General features: G+C 36.3%; 1 protein-coding gene across 1 annotated transcript; it reads right to left on the bottom strand.

Annotated features, from left to right (window-relative positions):
• Window positions 1-1,136: 1,136 nt before the first annotated feature.
• Window positions 1,137-13,358, bottom strand: LOC150096647 (15-hydroxyprostaglandin dehydrogenase [NAD(+)]-like). The gene is made up of 7 exons (XM_090408671.1): window positions 13,266-13,358; window positions 11,280-11,403; window positions 9,103-9,209; window positions 7,501-7,597; window positions 3,785-3,861; window positions 1,764-1,906; window positions 1,137-1,409 (listed from the first exon to the last, which is right to left on the bottom strand). The coding sequence occupies exons 1-7, from the start codon at window positions 13,356-13,358 to the stop codon at window positions 1,313-1,315; spliced, it is 738 nt and encodes a 245-aa protein (XP_090264797.1). The 3' UTR covers window positions 1,137-1,312.
• Between the last annotated feature and the right edge of the window lie 14,496 nt (window positions 13,359-27,854).

The raw sequence follows: 27,854 nt of genomic DNA, 5'->3' as shown, positions 1-27,854 counted from the left end.
AGTGTAAAGTGTTTGAAACATTGACAGGGCGAATGAGTCCGAATTTAAACCCTTGTGAGTTTCTCATTTTTGTCCAATTAATGTATATATCATCTTGATTTCGAATCTGTTAGTGTCGCACAGTGGGTTCGAGACCAAATGGTACTTCCCATTAGAGAAGCACTTTGAATGTCCCCATAGATGCTATAAGGTTTTTTAACCCTTCTCCAAAATTTTTTCCACTAATCGGCAATCGAATATTGCAGGTTATGAATTGTCAGTAAATCAAGGAACCACTGACAATCAGTAATTGTCAGTGGTACCTCTAAATTGTGTTCATCAAGATACTTTAAGCCTGTCGTTCCACTGACTCGACACCTGAGACTTCTAAATATTTCTAGTGAAGTCGTAAGATTAGATTACCGAATAATCGTATGAATCAAAGACTATGAGATAGAAATGTATTGGTTTAAGAAGTGCATAAATAGGAAATTTAAAAGGTTAATTCAACGTTCGATTGAATTGATATAAAATCTATTCATACATTTTAATCAGTTCAATGTCTATTTTACTATAACATTTTTGATTTGTAACATGGAGAGGTTTTAAATAATATTCTAATCGACATCATCGATATGAGCATATTTAACTACACGCAAATATACTTCGCAAACTAATCTTTACCTCAGAATACTTGCACACACAACACGTGTTCCATACATTTTACGTCATTTGCTTGTAGTCCTTCCCTCTCTTCGACAGTTACTAAAATATTCTCTTCTTCATATTTATTTACCTTGGTTCGTTTCTTCTTTTGTACAGCTGCATTTGACATTTCATTGCGTAGTCTAATCACAGATTTTTAATTATCATATGGTGTATTTATTTGTGACTTCGCTACACCAGTAGCCTCATAAGCAGAATAGGTTAGCTGTTCGTTTTATCCACATTTACCAGTGCTATATTTACACAATTACACTGTATTAGTAGTTTGCCAAAATTATAGTGAAACGTAATTTTTATTACCTTTATGAAAGTTCCACTAATAACGCTATTCAAAAATATATTAATGTCTTGTATGTAATTTAACTCTATTGGGCTTAGGCTTAATTATCCGTAAGTATCGGAGAAATACAGTTAATGAATTCAATGCAAAATACAGAAAAAGAAATTAAATTTATTAGAAATATTAGATTCATGTTTAATAATTAATTCTTCTAAAGAAAATACTAATTTGTCTTGTGTACAATGCGTATTTACTTTTAAAAGTACACAATAAGACAAGGAAATTTCTTCTTCCATCCTTCATCATTAGGAAAAGAGGAAATGTCTCTCACACATATTCGATGCAGTTCTTGACCACCTTCAGAACGGCTCCATTTTTCCCATCCTTTATTAGTTTCAGCACGGCATCGGCAACATCAGAGGGACTGGAAAAAATAATAAATTAGAATAGGAGAATCACATGAAGTGTGTGACAAATCTCGTTCGATTTGTTTTATTTTGGTTAAGACAAGCTATTTCATAAAGAGAATTGCTGCATTTTTAATGTGTAAAATTACTTGACTAGTACCGCAAACATACACCGTTTCAGATATTATCTTATTTAACATTATTTCATTAATAACCTTTAAGATTTATGATAATGAGAACAAGAAATAGAATATATAATTGCATATTTTGAGCGTTCGGTGGTTGAGCACCATCGAACGCTCTCTGTAAGAATACTGACTTTGCATTTAGGGCACTCTCACTGTAAAACTGTTCAGCTCTCGAAGGCTTACCGAATAACTGGGAATTCTCTTTCTATAAATGCAACCTCTTCACTGTTAGACTCCTTTATCGCTTCCAAGTACATATCGGTCTCTACTGACCCTGGACAAACAGTGCACACCGACACTCCTGAGTTGGTGAAGTAAAAATCAGTCTGTAACGAGAGAAAAAAAAAAAACAGTTAAAATATGTTGATTTTCTATTAAATTAGCAGGACGATAGTAGCTAATGAGTGACATATTGAGAACACTTTTGTTAAATAATAGCGTACGATGACTTTAGTATTGTATGAAAAATACGAGCCCCTCCTCCCCAAAAAAAAACATTCAGGATGAACTACATATTATTATTCCCTAGATAATTTTTCTTTCTGTCATTCCTGCAAATGGGAGTGATTGAGATATTTTTCGGGACTGCTTATACTTCGGTCTGGATTCATGAAGTGCCCTCAGATCTCGTACTCTGAGTCGCACTGTTATCATAGTGAGGGCACTTCAGGAATCCAGACCGAATTCGAGCTATGTGGCAGTATGTTATGTTTATAAATTGCGTGTGTTCTTCTGAACTGACTTACCTGTTTTGAGAAAAAGATGAAAAATTCGACTACTTTCCTTTAGGTAAATTCTGGAAATTCAGATTAAAAGAAAGAAAAAACTTATAAAAGTTTTGCAGGTTCTGAATCCTAACTCGAGAGAAAAAAAATTATAGGCAGCTAGAATTTGAGGAGGATGGAGGACTACACCACAATCATATCTTTCTGCTATGTTACGATAAATCCACATTCACCCGAATCTTATGAAGCAAAATTTCACAAGTACTTTATTAAAAAAAAAACAGGGAAATATAATGTCATGTGAAAACAAATATCATCTGAGGTTTGGTCTTAAAACATGTATCATTACTATCACGCTCATTACTATTGTTATAGTCGAACATCCTTCAAACAGTACATCTTCATCATCTTCATACCATCAAATTGCCAATCCATCCCACATTTCTTTAAAAACTTTGGATTTTTCTTGGGTTTCACATACGCCTAATGCAATCTTCACCCCTCGCAAATTTTGATTTCTTATTTTACATGCCTACTTCATGCCCTTTCCAAAATCTAAATCTTTTTCTAGCAAAGTCAGCGACATCATGTGCCCGTCAAACATCTCGCTTAAAAAATGATCATAGTTCTAGACACAAATTCCGTTATTTCTGTTATCCACAGCTTCACCTCTGCATCTAGCTTACGCCATTTTACAGGTTGTTTTGTTTAGACTGATTATATCTTTATTGGATTCTGCAATTTTCATCTTTCTTCCATCATTTCACATCATTTTCTCGATTGGAGATATGTTGTCCTATTTTTACGTGTGTTCTTTTGCTGTTTAATTAGAAAGTTACATCATCATAGATTGATTTCAACAAAGATCGATTCTAATTCAAGCAAATCTTTGTCTAAAATGCTGTTTTTAAATATTTTTGAAATACATAATACTGACATGCAATCTAAGAATACAGATATAGTTTGTGAAAACTTGGCACTTCTTATCACCTATGGAAATTTCCAGATTATTATTATTATTACGTGCCCTCTCGCGATGAGACCTCGAACACCTTGGAGGTGTCACGTAATAATAATAATAATAATAATAATAATCTGGAAATTTCCATAGGTGATAAGAAGTGCCAAGTTTTCACAGAGTATTAACTATATTATAAGATTACATGTCAGTTTTATTTAATTATCTAAATTAAATGAAGGACACACAAGTTACAGACAAAACTACTGTAGGGTTGTATTTAGTTTGAGAACTAAACACTAGGAGAGACGATTGGATATACTCTACTTCGCTAAATACATCCAACCGTCTCTCCTAGTGTTTAGCTCTCAAACTACATACAACCCTACAGTAGTTTTGTCTGTAACTTGTGTGTCCTTCATTTAATTTAGATACTTTTTCTAACGAAATACGGTTGCAGTTTACTTATATATTGGTGAATAAATAAACACTTGAAAATATCTACATATTAAACTACTTACTCCGAAATTGCGGGTCGCTCCAACCACGCCATACTTAGTTGCACTATAGACTGCACGCTTAGGAACTGGAATCAAACCTAAAAATAAATTAAAACGTTGCTTTGTAAGCATTTTCACTTTCCTACGAAATTCCTGAATGGTTTATTATAGGAATCTGAATTTAATGAATTTTAAGTATCGTTCTACAAAAATGGAATTCTCATCCAGAAAAGGAAGAGAGCATCAACCATTATATATATAAAAATATCTTAAATATTGCATTGTATTAAAAATAAATAGTAGATCAGTGTAAAAAGCTAAATTTTACGTGCTTCATTTGTAAATTTTATTAATACACTCTCCACCAGTGTGATATCAGTTGAGTCAAGTATTTGGAACCAGTCTTCCTTAATACGACTGTCAGTCCACATTTCTCAGTGTTTTGCATGAATCCTACCTGATTTTCAATTTTCAAATTAATCTCAGAGGTGACTTATTATAGATAACCCTTTTCTGCAGGCCAATAACCTTTTCCCACGACATTCTCTTGAAACTACGCACCAATAGTGCACGCACAGTATAACGAGGTACTTTGGTGTATTTATTCGAATCATCGCCATAGACACGACTCGATAAATCACGTGATCATAAACAACCACAGTCACATGCAGGTTCAACTTCAGTAAGGCATTTGGCATTGGTTTCATATTGTTATTTGAAATTATGTCCGAATTACGTCCTGTTAATTGGGTGTTCAAACAGGCGGTGTTCCTGTTTTGAGCAGGAAAAATCCATCCGCGTCCATGTAAGATCACTAACTCACCCTTCAATGATGAACACACTTATAAAGCTTCTTCGTGTCCTGGACGGGATTTGGAAACAAGGCGTTTCCAAACAGAAGAGACACGCCGATCCTGCTGAGCAACAGAAATGTCCAATTTTTCCAGTTTTTTGCAATGAGAAACTGAAGAATACTCAAGTAAAGTAAACAACAGAAAACTTAGAACTACCAGTCCTCGATTAGTGTTTTGTATGCAGATTCTACAAGTGTACGTTGGACAAACGATTTCTCTCTATTGCTTTTCACATTCGAAGCGTTATTCATCGTTGTTCATTTCAGGTTCACATAAATGACTTAGAGAACCTTTCTGAGTTCAATGTTCGTAGCATCGCAAACAGAAGTCCGAGGTCAAGCTGACAGACCCGTACCATTACACCACCACCTCCGAATTGCATAGTTGGGATTACGCACTGTAATAAGAGACGTTCGCCGGGTTTCCGCAACACCACTCACACCCGTTCATCTGCTCCGTAGAAGGTGTAACGTGATTCGTCGTTCAATAACAAATCTTTCCAAGTTTCCACACCGCTGTACAGGCTCTTGGCATTATCACTGAAGAGACGGCTGCATGTTGATCCGGATAACGTGGGACGTACTTATTGCATATTTCCTACCATGGAAATCCATCTTGTGAGCCTCGATTCCGAATGTTTTATATGCATAGATTCGTGTTCCACTTGACTCACTTCGCTTCTAACACAGTATAGTATCACTGGTTGTTGACAAATTGGGCCATCTCAGATTAACAATTTTCCTAACGTGGCATCCTATCAAAAAGCCTCTTTCAAACTCTGTCAGTTCCCTTCTCGCGGCCACATCACCTGGACACAGTTGTACTGTTTTGGGAGCATCTTATTCCTCCAAATTATACTACAAACGCGTAACTCGTTACATGTCACGATGCATCTTGCCTATGGGGGTGTCCACTGACTTCTTTCCAAGCAGTGGGCGCCAATCAAAATCCACATGAAGTTATTTAGTGAGAATTGTCCAATGATACCTACCATGAACGTACGGGTAGAATCCTTGGAGACAGATTTCAATACGACTGTGGTAAGTAGACTTGCAAGAAATTTGTACCCTGACGTCTGGAGAAATCTGGCAACAAACATTTTCTCTTCCCATCCAAAAAAAATTGCAGTAAATGCATGACTGTGCTTCCCCAGACTTCACACTTCAGGCGCGCAGGTATCTTCATATAATGTTTCCGGAAACATGGATTGATCGAGGTGGACCAATTACACCAGTTTCGGTCATCTGATCAAAATTCTTTGATCTGATTTGTGGGGTCATTTGAAATTATTGGTGTCCTCCACTCCCAGTGGGGAATGTTCATAAAGTGCAGGATTTGAACATGCATGCATGCAGTGCCATCAGACACTAGCCAGACATTTTCTGCTGCTGAGACTACCAATTAGAAGTCTCAATCAGTTATGTTGCAAGCAAACGAAGGTTATTTTGAACACTTTCTAAATGAAACACTGTAGGGGTGAAGGTATCTCATTTCCATTTATCAAAGGTTTTACGTTTATTTCTCGACATTTTGCCTTCTTTCGGCATTCCTTGATATTGGCATTAAAAAAAATACACGACCTTTTTATATATGAGGAGATACTGGTATAATTTCGTCCTTTCCCTTAAAAATGCTGATCCCATCTACGTGGGGGGGGGCGGAAGTTCGTTAAGTATAATTCGTGGTTAAGTATAATACGCACACAACATATAAAATATACTAGTAATTGTCTGTAATTTGGAGTCTATAAAAAGTCAACTCCGGCTGTTTAATTAGTTATTAAACACTTATAGTGCTTAATAACTGATTATCTACTTAAATATACATTCAGCAACCAGTAGCGCACTCGGGATTTAATCTTGGAGGGGATGGGTTCTAAGTATAGTAGACGATTGGAGAATACACACTAGGCATCGCATACGACCTATGACTGAGCAGGTGCAATGATCGCTAATTCATAAGTAGTATAGAAATAGAAGACTCGACACAATATAAATAAAAAGAAAAGAATTTTAATTAGGAAAACATTTTTAGAAAATTATTCACATTAAGTGGATATTGAATTCAACATTATTTCTTAGCCGAATAAGAAACTCTAAGATAGAACATCTAAGAGTTTCATTCCGAATATAAAAACAATAAAGGTTCGGCGAGTCCAGGCGTAAGCCTACAGGTAGTACTTACCGGTGCAACTCGTAGTAAAGGTGAAGTAAGCTCCAATCACTGTTCTTAGTATTTCCATCGCCGAAGTGAATCCTTTTGGCTCTTTATCTCAGATTTTTTAAAACTTTTCTAGTGTTTTTTTCTTTTTCTTTGAGGGTCCATTGGCCTCCTTCTCTATGCGCTACTTCCCGTAATCGATTCTTCCTCCCTCTCTCCTCTGAACTAGCTTTAGTTGAACATTTAAAAGTGGAATTCTTTGAGTTGAGCATCCCTGCGCGAACGCATAATAACTCTTTCAAGAAATGTGCGAGAAAAGGAAATACTAGTGTAGTATTTATGGGTAACAAATAAATTAGAAGCATTTGGAAGATTTGATTATTGGCCATTGACAAAAGGCGCTTGTGATTTAGAAGCTGAAGAGTGCACACTGAAAGCATGAAGAAAATTTCGTAAAGAAATATTATTTTATTTTATTTTTTTTACTTAATTCAGAATATAAGTGTAATTAAATTGTTGCAGGAATTTCAGGAATTAAAGAGTTTAAATTTTTGATTCTTGGGATTTTCGATTTTCAATTCTACCACTGCCTCAATTTTTTAATTTGTTAAGTATGTGTTCAAATTTCGCTGAAATATTTCACAGGAATATGGTTTCCTTGTATTTTTGCCTGAGTAAGAATTTCAACGACATAACAAAAATGTTAGATTTCGTTTGTATTACCTGCTATGGAGGCTGTATTGATTATTCTTCCACCGTGTCCACCTTGGTCTTTTCCCATGAATCGCAATCCCAGCTGAGTCCCACGCACCACACCATTCTGAAAATAACAGAGACAGTTGTAGGGTGGAATTTGAATTTCTATGTTCATATAAAGAGAGGTCCATTTTGGGGTGATGGAAAACAAATACGACTATCTAAATACATTCGGAATACGAGGGTGATGCTACTTTTAACAAACAAAATTGACTTCTCTTTTCGAAAAGTGCATCACACAGTATTAATAATAAATTTTATTTATTACTTCTACTCATATGTATGCATCTATTTAAATGTGTGTGTGTGTGTATATATATATATATATATATACATATACTAGGGGGCTTTGCCCCCTGACGCCTACGGCGTCCCCCCCCGTGTTCTGGACTGGTACGCCGGTTCTCCTTGAATTCCGATGACGCGAATTTTGAAGACCCGACACTCAAGGTAATTCCTGAGTTTCGAAACATTTCAAATGACTTGACAAAAAACCTGACACAAAAACGTTACAGAAAAAGGCTCATCATTATATATATATATATATATACACACATATTAAAAAACCATTTATTATTATTATTATTATTATTATTATTGGCTTTCAAGAAGCCTTCAGTTCATCACATGGAGAAACCTCGTGAACTGCAAGAATTACCACAAATTCCACTTTATGTATAACTTACATGTCATACTACGACAAATGTGTTGCTGCTAGGTTTATATATAAGAGAAGAAAACCGGAATTCTCCAAGGAATAAAATATCTCAGATATCGAGGCAGATTTGCTCAGTACTGAACAGAATCGACGAACATTCGCATTAGATGAGCGAATGATCTATCGCAAGAATCGGAAAGCTTCCCACAACTGATACGATGGGATATGGAAAAGAAGTATTTTGCAGCTTCTGAAGATACAGACCGAAATATGCATTGTGTTCGAATATCCCAGGCCTCCGTCCTCTGCCCTACTCTCTTCTTACTCTGTACATCGAGTTTCTTCTCTCTCTCTCTAAATGCAAATCCTCTCCGTAGTTTTGCTGACTAGTTTAATTCCTCTATCAAGGTCAATTACTATCGCATTGGGCGTCTATGTAATGATGATAATCCGTCATTAATGTAGCTATGCATCCAAGTCCCAATCTTCTCTCTTATATACATGAACGTGTTGTTTCAGATAACTGTGAAAGAGACTTTCTATTAAGAGCACATTTAAGCATAACAGATGAGACCTGCTAATAGTGCTTCCATAACGTTCATATATTTAGTATTATGCCATTCTGGTTGGCCAAGTGCTTAGCGTATCCACTCTCCAACAGACTCTCTAATCGTGCTGTGCACATGGATGCTTGCTATTGTCTTTAGGCCGAAGATGAATTTCATCTGCAGTGTGAGACTATTGCCTAGTTTATTGGAGGCGTGAAGTGAAATGAAAAGTTCTATGTAAAATATGAATGTAAAAAATATAAAAAAAACAATAAAAATCCGTAACTTGCTCACAGTACGAATGTACTATCAAGTTTACAAATCAACCTTTCGTGGTTGGAAGCAACATCAAACATTATTTACCAGATTAACATCCACCATCTTTTGCCAGTTCTTTTCTGAACATATTCCTGCGTTGTTAGCGAGAATGTCCACTCGGCCCATCTTTGTAATCACCTCCTGAAACACACCTTCAAGTGAAAAAGAAAAAAAAAACGAATAAATAATTATCTCTATGCTTGATTCCATTATGACAGCAGATATATATATATGTATATGTATATTTTTTGATGGTATTAAAATAATTCCAAAGCTACTCTTTTATTGTTGGCAAGATTTGACGTAAACAAAATTTCAGTGTTTCCATTATATATCTTATTTCTCATCCCGAATTGCTCTACCGATTAAGAAATTAATGTGTTACCAATTTCTTATATTTTAAAAAAATGAAACACCGTATATTCCAGCATATAAGTCGACTTTTCAGCATTGAAAAAAAGTACTAAATTTTTTAGGTCGACTTATACGCCCGGTCAAAAATTGATTGCTTTCCAAGTAAAAACTAGTACGTATCACACTCTGTTAAATTTATTAGCATTATACAAAAAGGGTAAATAAGTAAAAATATTTCAACTTATATCAAATTTATTTACAGAAAAAATTATTTACATGTTATATAATTATTTATTTACAAACGAAAATAGGTAGATAACTACATAATTAAAATTTAATTTCCACTGTCTGAATGTCGGAAAAGTTCATTGTACTCTGGTTCTTTAATTTCTTCCGGTATATCGTCATATAAATTGTATTCGTTTTCTCCATCAGATTTACCATCAGTTTCGTCATCATTGTAAACAAAATCATCTTCCTCATCTAATTTGCTAGATATAACAAATATTTTTAAAGATTTTATTACTGCATCTGGTTTTATTTCATCCCATGCTTTCGCTACCCATTCACACATAGTTACCAAAGACGCATGTCGCATTTGTCCTCCTTTTGCGGAGCTTTTCTCTCCTTCTTGCATCCTCGCATTCCACTGTTTTCGTAAACTGTCTTTAAATGGCTCGTTTATAAAAACATCCAACGGTTGCACTAGTGAGGTTAACCCACTTGGAATCACTGCCATATTGGTATTATTAATAATCTTAATAAGGATTTTGTGCTCTCCGTTAAATGGGGTTTGAACATGTCCCACACTAAAAGACTGTTTGGATTTTTTAATGCACCTTGTCGTGTATTCCAAACATTTTTTTATCCACAGCTTAACTCCTGCTTCGTCCATCCAACCATTCTCATTGGAATTTTGATCTTTGGCATTGTTTTTCTTTTAAAAATTATCATCGGTTTTAATATAGTACCATCAGCCATACAAGCAAGTACAACTGCGAAACGGCTTTTTTCATGTCCAGTTGTTTATAAAATAATAATTTTACTTCCTTTCAATTCTACTATTCTATTCCCGATCATGTCAAACATAACTGGAGTTTCATAATTATTTCCGATTTTAGACAATAAGTAATTTTTTTGCTTTCTTTTAGCAATTATAAATCTTTGAAAACTTAATAACTTATCATCCAAATCCTTTGGCAGCTTCTGTACGATTTTGGTTTTTAGTCGAAGCACTAAATTTTTCCTTTCAATAAACCGGCTACACCAACTCACTGTAGCTTTGAAGTTTTCGCTGTCCGTTTGATTTGCATTGCCCCACTTCAAAGCAAACGGTAATATTATGTTCCACATTAGGCCACTTACAAATTCCTTTCCGTAATGCGCACTTATTTTTTGACATTTTCATTATTACAGTTTCATTTTTTCTCCAATCGCGAACTAGTTTTTCGTTTACTCCGAACTGACGTGCAGCAATACAGTTAGCATTTTCTTTTGCAAATTTAATCACTTTGTACTTAAAACTCGCGTCATATTTCACTCTTTTAAAAGGAGCCATTGCACTTTAGTTCACTGTTAGTCAACTGGTCAATACAAAATAAAATTTCTTTTGTCAACTAAGTATTTTATATCATTTGCTAAAACAAAGAATGGAAGGACTAAAAAGGAAGTTATGATCCTAGTGGTTGACGCCTGTATAAAAATTTTATTTAAAAACTGTCATAATTTTTATTTTTAAATAAATTTTTCGAGTCGACTTATACGACGAGTATACAATTAAAACTCAAATAAACTCAAAAAATTCCAATATCGACTTATATCCAGGTCGACTTTTACGCCGGAATACAAGGTAGCTAAAGCATATTTACCTTCAAATTCCTCGTCGGAGGTGACATCGCATTTCACGAACATTGCAGTTCCTTTTCCGTGTTTTTCATTGATCTCGGCAGTGGTGGACTGACCTTTCTCCACGACCACGTCTGCTATACACACCTAAATTAACATCGAATATTTACTAGATTATATAAGAAACTATATGGGATGTAATATCCCTTAACAAATCGTATATTTATTTTGTTTCTATGAAAAAGAAAAATAACTTGCTAACCTATAATTTCCAAACCGAAGGTGATTTTATACCTTTATTTAATTTACGTTTTATGTTTTACAAAATTCTCTCTCGCGTTGTGAATTTACAGTTCAGATTGTATTGATACAAGGTAGTCATTCTTCAGTAAAGAGGATGGCTATCATTTTGTTGAAGTCAAGTGGTTTCTTTTACTTTCAATTTACGATTATCTTTACGAAGGAGCCTTCGTAGCTCCTTCTGTATCGACACCTTGCTTTGATTGAAGATCTGGGTTTGAAAATCATCTAGGAGGCGAAAAACATTTAGAATTTATTTTCAGCTAACGGTGCGCTGATGCTGTATAGATGAATCAAGGATTTTCTTTCAGAAACTTAGGTGTTTCGTCTCCCAAAATAGGCAAATGTGCCACCTGTCTGAAAATCCCCACTTGGCACACCTACGCAGATAACATCGTAAGGACCACAGGAGATGAGATTTGCCTTTTAAGATGACGAAATCGCATACATTTATAAGAATAATTAATATAATAACATTTTATTTACCACTAGGATGGTTGAAGATTACTACGTCTTGCTTACAACCATTAAAATTCCATATTCTCTTCAAAAATATATGTAGAAGAACTCAGTTCCAACCTTAGCAGATTCAGCCTCAATTATCATGTGTGATTTACAAAACCCCGTTTATTTTTTAACTGAAAACCTTGTCTGTTTGCTGAGATAAACTCCTTATCTCAGCCAAGAGATAAACTGACAGCAAATCAAACGCCTTTACAGGCATGATACTCTCGGAACCTAATTTCTTCTGTGGTTCTTCTCGGGATTTATTAATTACTATTGCACTTGAGTCTTACTTCGAGGCATTCTACTGCCGATTTGAATAAGCCGCTTGTATTTTGGTCACCGAGTATAAATTCGTTTCATAGCAGCATATCATGCATAACTAACAGCCTTTTTAGAGCATTTTTTATTACTTAGTCGATTTCTTTCTTTCCTTAAATTCGAATCTGGATATTCACAGTTGACTGCCTGTGAGGAGAGGCCTCATCATTCACCATAACAGCAATCTCCACATCCAATGACGCAAGTACACATTTGCGCTGTTAACCATCATCAAAAGGTTGCCTGATACAAGTTAAAATCCCTTCCGCAATGATCGTTGAGCCAGAGTACGGAGGATATGACCAAATTAGGATTTGGATGTAAACGGTTTTGTTTGTATTCAAACTAATAGACAATACTTCGTCTTCTCGAGTATTTCGTGTTTGCTTTGGTTTTGATTACAAAAGAAGTAATTGAAGGTTGTAGGGCCAGATATTTTTAAAAGGGATAATATTGTAATGCGCTATTATACTTCTTAATGCTCATGTCACTAGCCCCTCTAAATATACCTGCGATTCCTGTCCATCGCTGTAATTTATGATAAAAACATTATACTACAGCGATGGAATCAATAAGATATCTGTGCAACTCAACATGCTCAATATAATATTATAATGGTCATTACATTATCTTAACTTAAACTGCATAACGCATTGTGTCTGCCACTAGCGAATAAGGAAATAAACACAACCCTATAATCTGTCATAAAAAAAAATTGGAACTATTTTGATTTCAAACGATCTTCGTTTGAAACAAAATTTCTTCTATTTCAGCACGGATATATTTAGCATTATTTTTAGCATATTACCTTTAAAAATACCTAAATACGCAGTTGCTTTACTACAGTTTCTTAAACAATTCTACATGTTAGTTTGTGGACTTACCTTGCAACCATTACTGGCAAGAGCCTCGCATATTGCTTTCCCGATCCCGTTAGCACCTCCTGTGACGATGGCTACTTTTCCTTCGAGCTCCATTGTACTATTCAGTTCTGAAAATAGTAGAATTGCTTAGAACATTCAGATCTATATTAAATGTACCTTTTCTGAATAATGGGACAGCCAATGTATGGTATGTGCAGATTTGCATGTATGTGTGTATGTGTGCGCGCGCTCATGCTTCGTTTTCCTTTCGTGACAAGCATTATTAGAGCTGCTTGTTTTCATTCTAGGAAATTGTAATTTTTTTCTTTAAGTACAGTTTTTTAAGTGCCAATCTAACGTTCATTGGTGTGTTTTCTGCTCAATTTTTCTTTATGCAATGCCGCTTTTAATGAAAAGAAAACATTATACTCGAATCTTCAATTCTAGAGAATTGAAGTGACTGCGGCCATATTTCGTCTCTAGAACAAGTGTTCCGATTTTTGTTTCCTCCTCTCTCTTCCCACATTCAGCAAGAGTGATAGTCTCAATAGCAAACAAATCAAACTGTAGGGGGGGTCATACCCTACCGCTCGGGACCACACAAGTTAGTAACGAATCTAGAGGCTTGCCGATCAGCTAGCATCAAATCCTACAACATGGAAATAGGCCCATATACAGCCCTGCAAAAGAAACGTGATAAAGGTCCAACGAACTACCGTACAATCGCTGTCACTTCTCTCTGAAATTATGGAGAAGGTGATCATCAATCTACTCTTGAGCAACCTAGAGACCTACCAACTAATTAGTGACCAGCAGTACTGATTCTGCACACTCGCCATCTACAGCTGATCTTCTCGCTTTCACCACCCACGTCTGAACTCAAGAGATGTAAAAATACAGAAAAACTCAAATGATTGCCTTCGACATTTCAAAGGCACAGTTTGGCACAGCGGTATACTTCGCAAACTGCCAGCCTATGGCTTGCCTACTACACTCTGCAACTGGTCGCTGACGACGATTCATAGTGGACGGTTTTTTCTCTCCTCAGATTTCTCCATCAATGCAGAAGTATCCCAGAGTATTCCCTTCTTTCACCCACTCTCTTCCTTTCGTTTATAAATGACTTGCTCTCACAGATGAACGATCCTATTCATTGCTTGGATGATGAAATTCGCTCCATTCCTCGTTTCCTTTGACAAATCTTGTAGTGCTGAAGTATTAGAATCCTCAAGATGCACTGCGGCCAGAGGCGTGAACTCCGATCCCCTAGCAATTTCCCAGTGAGGCAGGGACAACCTTGTAGATTTCAATGCCACCAAAATCAGTCCTCTCTGGTCTCTTGCAAGAAAGAGATCGCATCCCTCTCTTACCTTCAGTAATACTGTGATATCCAAACAAGATCACATTTCCGTTCTTGGTCTGACACAAACACATTTCTCTTATAACTTCTACAGCAGTCAAAAATCTTGGTATACTTTTCCTTAGAAGACACTACTTCGCCCTTTCACAGCTGCTAACTCTATGCAAATCCCAAATTATTGCTAAAATATTACAGATCGTTAAATATTGCTCCCACATTTGGGGTGGCATGGCACACCAAAATCCTTTCTTGGATTGCTTGATTCTATTTAGAAGAGGTCCATCTGGCCTATTAAAGATCCTCTGTCATTGACGTTCAGTTTGTACCCCCTACAGATACTTTCACTGAGAGCTGCTGAAATGGCCACTAAGTTTCCTTCACTCTTCTCCAAAATCATTAAAACAAGGGTTGCTGCTAACCACCACTCTTTTTATAGTCCATCTGTAACCTCATGAACCAACTTCCCGGATTCTTTCATTCCATCTTCTTCTGTTCTTTGGAATTCTTCCCCACTATGCTTTTTCTAAAGATTAAAATCCTCAGCTGTTCAAAGAAAATGTGAAGATATTCCTCCTTTCTTCTTTAAATTTTACCACACATGACACGTGCTTATAGGACATGCGGCCTTTATATTAGGTTAATTCTATATATATATATATATATATAGAAAGTTTTTTTACCTTGGGAATAATATATGTTAAAGATGCCAAGCTATTTTAAACTTGGTGTTACTCCATTTCCCAAGTAAGGAAACAGACAAATAAGTCGAGTTTGCACCTGCACGAATTGCAAGTCCAGGTGACACGCAAGGAATAAGAAAAGTCTCATTGACTACGTAATTGTTGATAGTGATGTTTTCTCTCTGGTGCGGGACACCAGAGTGTACAGAGGATTTGAAATTGGAAGTGATCACTATTTAGTCTTGAGCAGGATAAAATTGAATTTCATATTGAAAAGAATAACATGTAAGAAAGTTTTAAAGCGGATAAAAGTTGAGCAGCTCTCAGATGTGAACTGTAGACTAAAAAACACAAAGGTTATTGAAAAAAAATGAAAGAGTTTTAGAATAGCAATGAAACCTTGGAGATTCAGTGGCAACCCTTGAAGAAAGCTTCGATTGATTCACCTAGAGAGGCATGTTGTGAAGTTGTCTGCAAGGATAGAAAAATTAGAACTCCATGGTGGACACAGGAAGTTAAAGAGGCAGTGAAGGAAAAGAAGAAAGCATATCAAAAGTTCCTGGCAGATAAGTCAGCTTGTGCTCTTAGAGAATACAGAGGCTAATGTAAGAATTCCAAACACTTTGTAAAACTAGCTAAAAAAAAGTCGTGGGAAGATTTTGGCAAGAACAAAGAAAATAAATATCAAGAAGGTAGCAAAATATTCTGGAGGTTGTTGAAGAAGCTTATAAATGGAGGAAAGAGTGGTATGAAGAGTTAGATATGATAAATGTTACATGAAAACAGGAGAAAAAGATATCCTTGAAGTATGGAGTAATTACTTCGAAAAATTGCGAAATGAAACAAACAGTGATAGCACAGTGTTAAAAAACACTCAACAGGCATACAGTCAGGAATACATATCCATACCTGAAATAGAAAAAAGCCACCAAAGGCTTAAAATGTGGAAAGGCAGCAGTAGTAGATGGTATTCGAGCAGAAATGCTTAAGTACGGTGGTATAAAAGTCTTACAGTGGCTACACTGCATAGTTCAGAATGTCTGGACAGAGGGACGAATTCCCGATGATTGCAGCAGAGCTCTCATAGTATCCATATATAAAAAGGGAAATAAAACTGAATGTGAGAATTACAGAGGTATTTCCCTACTGAGTGTACCTGGTAAGATATATGCAAGTATACTTGATAAACGGTTGAGAAGAATTGTAGAAGAAAAGCTTGGTGAAGAACAAGCTGGATTCCGGCCAAATAGAGGCTGTCAGGAGCAGATCTTCACTTTACGACAAATAGTGGCGAAATCTTGGAAATAAAACAAAGATCTCTATTTGACTAATTATATGAAGAGCCAAAGGTTTCAATTCGGCGACATGAACTTATTTAAGATAAGGGATAATGTATCCCATATAGTTTCTTAGCCGAATAAGAAACTCAAAGAGTTTCATGCCGAATATAGTAGAAACTATATAAAGTTCGGCGATGCCAAGCGTAAGCAAATAAATACCTGGATAGCAGCACCTGTCCCTTAGGTAGTACAAACTGACGCAACTCATAGAAAGGGTGGAGCAAGCTCCGATCACTATTCTTGATATTTACCCATAATGTGAACTTAGCTCATAGGAGCTGTATTACTGTTCTACATTATGAGTGAAGGCCACTACCCAGACCGGTTTCAACCTTTCTTGAGGTCTCATCAGTGAGTAGGTAGACCTAGTTAAAATACCAAGTTTGTAGCGAAAAGGATCAGGTGCTGCTATCCAGGTATTTGCTTACGCTTGGAATCGCCGAACTTTATATAGTTTCTATATGCGGTATGAAACTCTTCGAGTTTCTTATTCGGCTAAGAAACAATATGGGATACATTATCCCTTAACTTAAATAATCTCCATTTAGGGTTTTGTAGATCTGAAAAAGGCATATGACAAGGTGCCAAGAGAAAAGCTATTCAATACACAACAGTTATATGGTGTCAATGGAGCATTATATCAAGCAATACTTAGTCTTTATTTGAGTTGTAAGTCAGCAGTTAGAATTGAAGGAAGTACAGGAAGATGGTTTGATGTTAAATCTGGTGTGAGACAAGGATATACGTTATCCCCTCTGTTATTCATTATCAATATGGATCACATTATGAAGGAAAATGGTATTAAACATGATATCAAAATTGGAGATATTAATGTCAGTTCTTTGCTTTATGCGGACAATGTTATACTTATCAAGAAATCCACTATGAGTCTGCAAGATTCCCTTACTAAATTGAATAACTGTTGCAATAGATATGGTATGATGGTCAGCAATAACAAGACAAAGAGAATGAAAATTTGAACTGCATTGTGAACGGAGAACCTGTGGAACAAGTAAAACATTTCACCTACTTAGGCACGATTTTTAGTGAAGATGGTAAATTAAATATGGAAATAGAAAACAGAATCAATAAAGCTGGTATAGTAGGAAGTAAATTGAATAAATTCATATGGAATAAGAGAGAAATTAGTCGGAACAATAAATTAGTTGTATACACAGTGTTCAAACCAGTTTTAACTTATGGATCTGAGAGCTAGGTCAGAAGTAAAACACTTGAGACCGCAGAAAAGAGAGTCCTGAGAAAGATTAGAGGCGTGAACAGATGGCATCAATGGCAATATCATATTAAAAACGAGGATATTAGGAAAGAACTTGACATTGTCAGCATCCAGGAATGCGTTAGCACAGCTAATCTCAGGTGGTATGGTCATTTAAACAAAATGGGCGAGGAAAGATTGGCAAAACAAGTGTTCTCTGCCAGGTTGGCAGGAAAATGACCCAGAGGAAGTTCAAGATATAGGTGGATTGATACAGTACAAAGTGCCTTAGACGACAGAAATATAAGAACTGATAATATTCGTGACTTGACAAGTAACAGACTGATTTGGAGGAAAATTGTAGATAGGAAGCTAGTAATGATGTAAATTTTTCATGTAGTACTATCATATCCTGTACACCTCTTGAGGGTACACGGCAGGAATTTGATAATGATTATGATGATGGTGACCCGCAAAGTGGTGGAAGTCTAGCTAACTCGTGGTAAAGGTGGAATAATCTCTGATCACTATTCTTAATATTTACCCTTAATGCAAAGCCCATCTCCTTGAGGAGATGTATGATGCTATGCATTAAAGGCAAGGGGCCACTACCCAGACCGGTTTCCCTTAGTTTAAGTGCGGTAATACCATTCCAAAAACTCGTAAAATTTCCCGGATCATCCAATAATGAGCGACCCGCAGGATCAGAAACGCTCATTTGCTCATCTAGAAGGGTAACAGCAACAGCCGTGCCTCAGTTAACTTCACAGGCTACAACTTTGCCATTCATCACCCAAGTTTCCAACCGGTTTCGATCTTTATTGAGGTCCCGTCAGTGGAAGCCAGGCTTAGAAATACCAAGGTTAAGTGATACCCAGCTTATAAGTATTTTACCAAAACAAGTTACCAAAAGGTGCTTTGACCTTATTAAATAAAACTCTGAGGATGAGAGATAGATGTAGGAAGTGTTTTACCTTGGGTATAATATATGCGCTTGAAAAACGTGCAGGCATAAACTTGACTTATTTGTCTGTTTGCTTACTTGGGAAATGGAGAAAAACCAGGTTTAAAATAGCTTGGTATCTTTAACAAACACACACACACATATATATAAACTGCAATACATTATGATGCAATACATCATCCACCCATAATGTATTGCGGTATACATCTTCTAGTGCTTTACATTATGGGAAAATACTAAGAATAGTGATCAGATCTTTACCCATCTTTACAATGAGTTGCCCTGGTGTTGTACCATCTTTAGACTTGAACTTTGTTTCAGGCGCAAACTTAATTGTTTGCATACTTAGTATTAGTAGTAAAAATAACCAAGTTTATAAAATTACTTGGTTATCCTAATATACAATATCCCCAAGTTAAAAAAAAATTATTACATCTATATCTCCTCCATAGATTTTTATTAAAAATAAAAACACCTTATTGCAACTTCTATAGGTAAAGTTGTTAAGGCTCTGTATTACTAAAACCTTGGTATTTAGGGTCTAGCTACTCACTGAGGAAACCTCAAAAAAGGTTGAAACCGGTCTGGGTAGTGACCCCACCCGTAATGTATTGCAGTATACATCTTCTAGTGAGATGTGCTTTATATTATGGGAAAATACTAAGAATAGTGATCAGAGCTTAACCACCTTTACAATGAGTTGCCCTGGTGTTGTACCATCTTTAGACTTGAACTTTGATTCAGCGCAAACTTAATTGTTTGCATACTCGGGATTAGGAGTAAAAATAACCAAGTTTATAAAATTACTTGCTGATGAATCATTATCATTCTAAACGACCGTCCCTTCGCTATGGAGAGATCACTCTTCCAGGTCGTTCTTTCCTCTTTAGTAGTTGATAACCTCTTCCGATTAATCTAAGCACCTCTTCTGAGAATGTATATCGTATGCATATAGCGTATACGTATGTGTGTGTACAATATATATATATATATATATATATATATATATATATATATATATATATATATATATATATATATATATATATATATATATATATATATACAGGGTGTTCGGGATAAATTTGACAGTTTCGTAAGGAAAAAGAAAATCTTCTTTGTATCTATTAAATTTAATGAATTGACAAAAAAAATTACAGGCAGAGTTAATTACAATACTATCAACAAGATTTACTCAAAATAACCACCATTAGCATCGATCACAGCTTCAATTCTGCTTCGGAACCTCGAACAAGCTGATGCCACAGTCTCCCTGGGAAGGGCCGCAAAAACTGTTTTAATTTTATCCATTAACTGGGCTTTTGTATTAATGGAAGTGCGATTGGTGTCTTTTTCAACTGCGCCCCATACAAAATAATCCATGGGGTTAAGGTCTGGGGAGTTTGGAGACCAAACATTTGGACTGGTGAAGTCGTAGAAATTTTCAGACAACCATTTTTGACTTTTCCCAGAGGTGTGGCAAGGGGCCGAATCCTGCTGCCATACATACGGCCTACCATTGGCTACCCTTGTTATCCAGGGCTTGACTACAGTTAGCAACTCCACGAACAAAGCCCGAATTCCAATGCCAGGGTTCTTCAACACCTGTTCCTGCAGATTTGCGAGGAATTCTGCTGTACGAACGCAATCAGATCGTCTGCTAGGGATCTTTCTTCTTGCTACATCCTCGTAGTCACCATTGCAAGTCTCTAGTTCATGCCTGATTGTTTTTACTGTATTCAGGGAGCATTGGGCAGCAGTCGTAATATCCTTATTTTGATGGCGGGCACGAATCATCATGATACAAGTTATTCTCTTCCATGATTCAGGTGGGTTCCAGCTATCCATCCTTTCTGACATCTTGTATATGAATGAAGAAGGGTCCAAACTTTTAAATGAAGAGAAGTGTGTGTTAATACATGTAACTTACGGAAAAATATAATTAATTATAAATATGTCAAATTTATCCCGAACACCCTGTATATATATATATATATATATATATATATATATATATATATATATATATATATATATATATATATATATATACAGGGTGTTCGGGATAAATTTGACAGTTTCGTAAGGAAAAAGAAAATCTTCTTTGTATCTATTAAATTTAATGAATTGACAAAAAAACTTTACAGCAGAGTTAATTACAATACTATCAACAAGATTTACTCAAAATAACCACCATTAGCATCGATCACAGCTTCAATTCTGCTTCGGAACCTCGAACAAGCTGATGCTACAGTCTCCCTGGGAAGGGCCGCAAAAACTGTTTTAATTTTATCCATTAACTGGGCTTTTGTATTACTGGAAGTGCGATTGGTGTCTTTTTCAACTGCGCCCTATACAAAATAATCCATGGGGTTAAGGTCTGGGGAGTTTGGAGGCCAAACATTTGGACTGGTGAAGTCGTAGAAATTTTCAGACAACCATTTTTGACTTTTCCCAGAGGTGTGGCAAGGGGCCGAATCCTGCTGCCATACATACGGCCTACCATTGGCTACCCTTGTTATCCAGGGCTTGACTACAGTTAGCAACTCCACGAACAAAGCCCGAATTCCAATGCCAGGGTTCTTCAACACCTGTTCCTGCAGATTTGCGAGGAATTCTGCTGTACGAACGCAATCAGATCGTCTGCTAGGGATCTTTCTTCTTGCTACATCCTCGTAGTCACCATTGCAAGTCTCTAGTTCATGCCTGATTGTTTTTACTGTATTCAGGGAGCATTGGGCAGCAGTCGTAATATCCTTATTTTGATGGCGGGCACGAATCATCATGATACAAGTTATTCTCTTCCATGATTCAGGTGGGTTCCAGCTATCCATCCTTTCTGACATCTTGTATATGAATGAAGAAGGGTCCAAACTTTTAAATGAAGAGAAGTGTGTGTTAATACATGTAACTTACGGGAAAATATAATTAATTATAAATATGTCAAATTTATCCCGAACACCCTGTATATATTAATGTTCATTATTTACTCGGTAGAACAGTATATAAAAAAGAAAATTAAATGACTTTATACCGAGAATGCCAAATTTATTGTTAAGATTCAACTAGTTTCGTTGAAATACAATTTCTTCAGGTATCATGGGCAAAGAATAAAATAAAATATAACAGACACATGAAAAATACATTAACAGATCTAGTATAAAACAAGTACATTTAAAAGAAATGCGTGCTAGAGTTCCAACTGAAGTTAACTACGTGTGTGAGCTGCTATTAGTGCCAGTATCGGACAGTGGCAATGTGCGCATCAGAAATATTATAGCTGAGGCTGTTATTAATATGAGATGAATCAAGTGATATTTCTTTAGATTCAATTATTTTTCTTTCCAGTTCATCATAGCACACATGGATATTAGAGGGTTTTTGCCAGTCAACGACATGTTGGCGGCCATCATCTGCTTTGATGGAGAAGAGAACGTGGCTTGCCACAATCACACAAAATTTTATAGACTCCTGGATATTGAGTAGGAAGATGTTTCATTTTAGGTCTGCTTAGTATGGAGCGAAGTTTAGGGAACGTAGTGAAGCAAGTTGTAATGTTGAATTTCTGAAGCATTTTTGCCAGTTTCGGGGAGAGAGAGCTGATGTATGGTAATGTCTATAAAATTTTGTGTGATTGTGGCAAGCCATATTACGGCCAAACTGCTAAATCCATCCTTTTATGCATGGAGGAACATCAAAGAGACATTTCTTACAACAGAACCAGAGCCAGCTCTCTCTCTCTAACCATGTTCTCTTCTCCATCAACGCAGATGATGGCCGCCAACACATCGCCAACACATTCTTTGATAAGCGTTGTTCATCTTCTCCGAATAGTAAAACAAAGGAGTCTTTCGTGCGACTTGAGTTCCTCTTGCTTCTGTTATTACCTGAGAATTGCAGTTGAATGTTTGAAATGCAGTCAAACTCAATAACAGTGTTGAATTCTGCTTACTATTTATTCAAAAAAGAGAAGCATGGATAACAAAAACCTGTTTAGTACACACGCATAGTTAAACTCAAAATGTATTTAGCTGCATTCCTATTAGTTCGTCTAAATAAAGTTTTAGCTTGGAGTCCGCATTAAACTTTTTTTTTACCAGCATGGCTCTCTCCGCATAAATTATTAGAAGAATTTGTCAAAAGCCCGAAGAAAAATAAATTTAAAAAAAAATAGGATAACTTAACCAAGATGCTTAAATTCGCAAGACACAATATTTCGCAGAAAGGTTTACTTAAAAGATTAATCATTTTACATTATTAGTTAAAACCTTTCGTTTATTGGTCTTAGTTTTATTGAAAAATTTAAATATTGAGAAAAATTCTCTGAAACAGATAGAATTACTGTAGAATTGTAAAACAGAGACGAAATGTATTAAATAAAAGTTGAACTTTTCTGCCTGATTTTTCTTTAGAAATATCTCACTTCGCTTGTCTTATCTTTCATAACACCCTGATCTCCAAACAAGTTCAGATCTTTTCTTTGTCTACTCACACTTCGCCATTCTTAGCATAAACACATCCCGGTCGTACGTCTTTTGGCCTCTGAAAATGCACTTTCCCCTCTAAAGATACCCTCTTGTCACCAGTACAACTGCTGACACTGTCAAATCTGAAACTGAGACCAAATTCTAAATATATTTTATATGGAAACCTCATAATTCCGTTGATAAATACTCAAAATAACCGACCAAACGCTGACAATTAGATGTTTTCAACAAAACACGAGGAAAGCTTGCAATTTTGTTAAGAAATTAAACAATTTCGACTTTATTGAAATCTTTCGTTACATTGAACCCCGAGTTTAATCGGTAATCTTCAGTTCGTAATGCAGGAAGTCCGATATAATATATTTTCAGAATTGTATAATATATAAAAGATATTATATTTTCTGACCGCCTGCCAGTGAACACTACGTAAATTTGAAACGAATGCAATCAAAAAATAAATGTCCGCTTACCTTTCTCCTCAGCATTCAGCTCCAAAGTGAAAACGTGTGTGTTCCTGTTTTCTGTTGTCTTCGGTGCGATAAAACCGGCTTAAAAGTCAAGTTCGCTGATAACAAAACATCACGAAGAGCATTGGGTGCTTGAAACCTCACATGACGATGTCGACAGATACGGATAAATTTAGCTTTTTATGGCATATTTAATATAAAATTATGCAATGAGAATCAAAGTTGAAATGTTGTCCTTCTTTCTGTTTATTACAAAATTAAATATTGGAGGGAGCTGAATTGGAATATTATCCTTCCTTTACTTAGTTCACTGATTTTAATTATTGTTACCACAAAGTTGCTATTACCACAATTGATTTATAATTCTATTAAAATAATGAAGGTACGTAGCTCAGTTATAGACGAAGTAAACTCGAAACTCGAAAACTCAGGTTTTTCGTCCCCGTGAACAGGCAAAACCGCCCCGTGACCACACGCTTATACAGACGTACGACACCTCCATGAATAAGTAGTAACCAACCTATTCCGTAGGATTTCGGTACCGAAAGCCGACACGGTAAAATGTGTAGGTCGACGCGTGACCGTGAATTAGGATAGGATAGGATTAAATGAATAACTGCTTCGCATCAGGCAATTCAGATAAATTTGTGCTATTCTGCATTACCAATTTATACTCGATATTCGCAACAGTTTCGAGCTTGAAAGCCATAGGACGATCTCAAATTAACGGCATTTTTCAAATAATTTTATATTTTTGCCTGATCAATAGAATATAGTCTTTATTAAAGTATTGCAACCGCTGTGAACTCGAAAAGGTCTTCTAGAGGGGGGAATATGTAATTCATTTCTTAGTCCTTTAGATAATAGCAATTTTTTTTTTGAATGTTTGCCGATCTCTGTAAAGATGCTTGAAAGAAATCAGTCCTCCAGTATTTCAGACTTATAAAATGTAGTCATTCCTTATTGCCACGTTGTATGGAACAGTGCAATTGTTCTCTACTATTAGATTCAAGTACTTGGAGAAAGAGCAGTTCCATCTTCTCCTTATTTGGTGCGCTACTGAATGGAAAATCGAATATACAAAAATGCAAATCAGCTTCATTCTTTGTAGAAGCGAACTCTCTCTGGGAAAGAGTCAACTCCTACATGGTGCATCCCTTAGAGGATTTACATAGCAAAATAGACACATCTGCCAGAAGGACACACACACACACACACACAAACTGCACTGTAATGAGAGAAATGGCGTTTAAGCTCACTGCTAGGATGATAGTTTATTCATAGATTGTAAAAAAGGTCACCATAAGAATACTTGTAGTATTAAATTATCTGAATTTTGGATGAGCATTGGGGATAATTAAGGATACTTACCATCTTCTTAGCTGTTCACCACTTTTCTAATTACATTACGTGCATGGCATTTGATCAGCTTGAGTCCGGAATTAGATTGGTGTAAAGTGAGTTAGCAACCTGAGATATTCTGATGACGCAGCACTCTTCTGAACAGACAGGGAAGAGCTGGAAGGAATGCTAAGACGAGATCAGAGAGAGAAAGAGAGAGCAGAGGAAATGAAAGGCAGTCCTAGTAAGACTAGGATTGCCTTTCATTTCAACACATCAGCAACTTCTTTGACTAGATTAATCTAGTCAAAGAAGGTATCTACAAAAGAAATGTATCTTAATGGGGAAGGACGTAATCGAGGGATCTGCAAATTTGAGTATTTAAGATTTATAATCAACAGGAATTCCTCTTCAGAACAAATCAGAAGAAAATTAGGAATTTGCCAGAAAATTATTTTAAAAATTATTGTACTCTTAAAAAATTAAAAAATGCTTTTAAAATTAAAAATTTTAAAAATTAAAAATTTGTAATTATAAGTGTTTAAGAAAGGCATCAAAACATTTTTACAATTAACTTGGTTGTTAAATTCAATGGAAGAAAAATGAAAAACAAAGCATTTATCATCAAACTTCTTAAATTAGCATATTTTCCTGTTTTCAACAGAAGTTTTTTAGCTTTTACAGATTAACTGAGAAGTAGGAATATTAATGAACACTACGAACCATAATTAATAATGGAAGTACTTAAATTCGATTTAGAAACAATAATTTAATTAAATTATTTTAATTTTTTTTTTTTTTACATTTACATAAAAGATTTCAACGTTTTACATAATTCGGAAACGCAGCTCTAAAAACCGAGCATGGAAATTTTTTCAAGCTACTTCAAGTCTCCAATAAGCTGAGCAAAAGTCACACCCCGAAGACACCGTTGGCCACCGAGCGGAATCGAAACGCAATCTCTTGGTCGATTTCGCTTTATGGTATACACTGCTTGGAAAGAAGTCAGCGGACGCCATATTGTAAGAAACAGACAGTCACGGCGGACAACTTAACAAGACGTAAGACCACCTTTCGTTTCGATGACTACTGCAATTCTACGGGACATAATTTCCACAAGTGTACGATAGCGATCAACGGAAATTTTGTACCATTCTTCTAATGAAGTCCTGGACTGTTATGGAGCGGAAGTCCGTTGACCTCACCTGATGCTCAAGTTCACCCACAGATGTTCAATAGGGTTGAGATCAGGGCTCGCCGAGTCTAATGATTTGGTTCGTTCATGTCCCCAAACCACGCAGTTACATCAACACCTTTAACATTGTGCTTTGTCTTCCTGATAAAGAGAATGGTGAAGTCAGTAGAAACGACACGAAGGAGGATGAATTGCATTGTTCCGAATGCTCTGGGAATTCGGTGTTCGTGGCACAACAGAGGTCTGAGGCGAAACCAAGAAAACAGGCCAATACCATCACACCACCACCTCTGAATTTCGTAGATGGGGTTACGCACTCTGGTAAGAGACGTTCATCGGATATCTGCCACACCCGTCCATCGTCTCGGCAGAAGGCCTGGCGTGATTCGTTGGTCCATAACACAGCTTTTAAACTTCCACGTCCCACTGTACACGCTTTATGCACAAATGAAGAAGACGTTGGTTCGGGTAATGTGGGGGGCTTGCATATTGCGGTCATACCGTGGAAACCCACGTTGTGGGACTCAGTTTTGAATGTTTTTGTGCAGATTCGTGTGTCAATCTGTGGGCCAAAAACCCCCAGTTTCCGGTGGAACCCCGCAACCCTGTATGAGACCAGCTATCTCACCTTTTGTCGAAAGAGACCAGGTAGAGGTTCCTCACGTCAAGAACGGCAATCCAACCCAGGTTTTTCCGACCAAAGAGCTTCGTCTATATCGACTGAGTTAAGGAGGTTCTTACCTGAATAAGTAAGATTCATTTTCTATTCCGAAGAGATTTCACAAATCTATTTGGAATCTGTAACGAATTCCATCGCGGTTATAAGTTTGCCATTTAGTAACATCGTGTTTGATTGGTATCCACTCTTTTCCAAACTAAAATGTATCTCCTCTTTTGTTTATTGATACATCCTACGATAACAAACACTTTTTTAGTGAGTCGTGAGCGGTACAAATGAGTCTTGTATGCGTGCGAGTGACTGCTACTTGGTAGCGCATGCGCAGTTTTAAATGGAACATTGCTCGTTGAATTCATACAAAACTTCAAACACACTTTACTAGTGTAAAGTGTTTGAAACATTGACAGGGCGAATGAGTCCGAATTTAAACCCTTGTGAGTTTCTCATTTTTGTCCAGTTAATGTATATATCATCTTGATTCCGAATCTGTTAGTGTCGCACATTGGGTTCGAGACTAAATGGTTCTGCCTATTAGAGAAATACTTTGAATGTCCCCATAGATGCTATAAGGCTTTTTAACCCTTCTCCAAACTTTTTTCCACTCATCGGCAACCGAATATTGCAGGTTATGAATTGTCAGTAAATCAAGGAACCACTGACAATCAGTAATTGTCAGTGGTACCTTTAACTTGGGTTCATCAAGATACTTTAAGCCTGTTGTTCCACTGACTCGACACCTGAGACTTCTAAATAATTCTAGTGAAGTCGTAAGATTAGATTACCGAATAATCGTATGAATCAAAGACTATGGGAGAGAAATGTATTGGTTTAAGAAGTGCATAAATAGGAAATTTAGAAGGTTAATTCAACGTTCGATCGAA

This window comes from Typopeltis vanoorti, chromosome 18, assembly GCF_054136105.1.
Source record: "Typopeltis vanoorti isolate ZY-2024b chromosome 18, IOZ_Tvanoo_1.0, whole genome shotgun sequence".
Lineage (NCBI taxonomy): Eukaryota > Metazoa > Arthropoda > Arachnida > Uropygi > Thelyphonidae > Typopeltis > Typopeltis vanoorti.
Note: the sequence above shows the minus strand (reverse complement) of the source record. Positions and strands in the feature narration are given on the sequence as shown.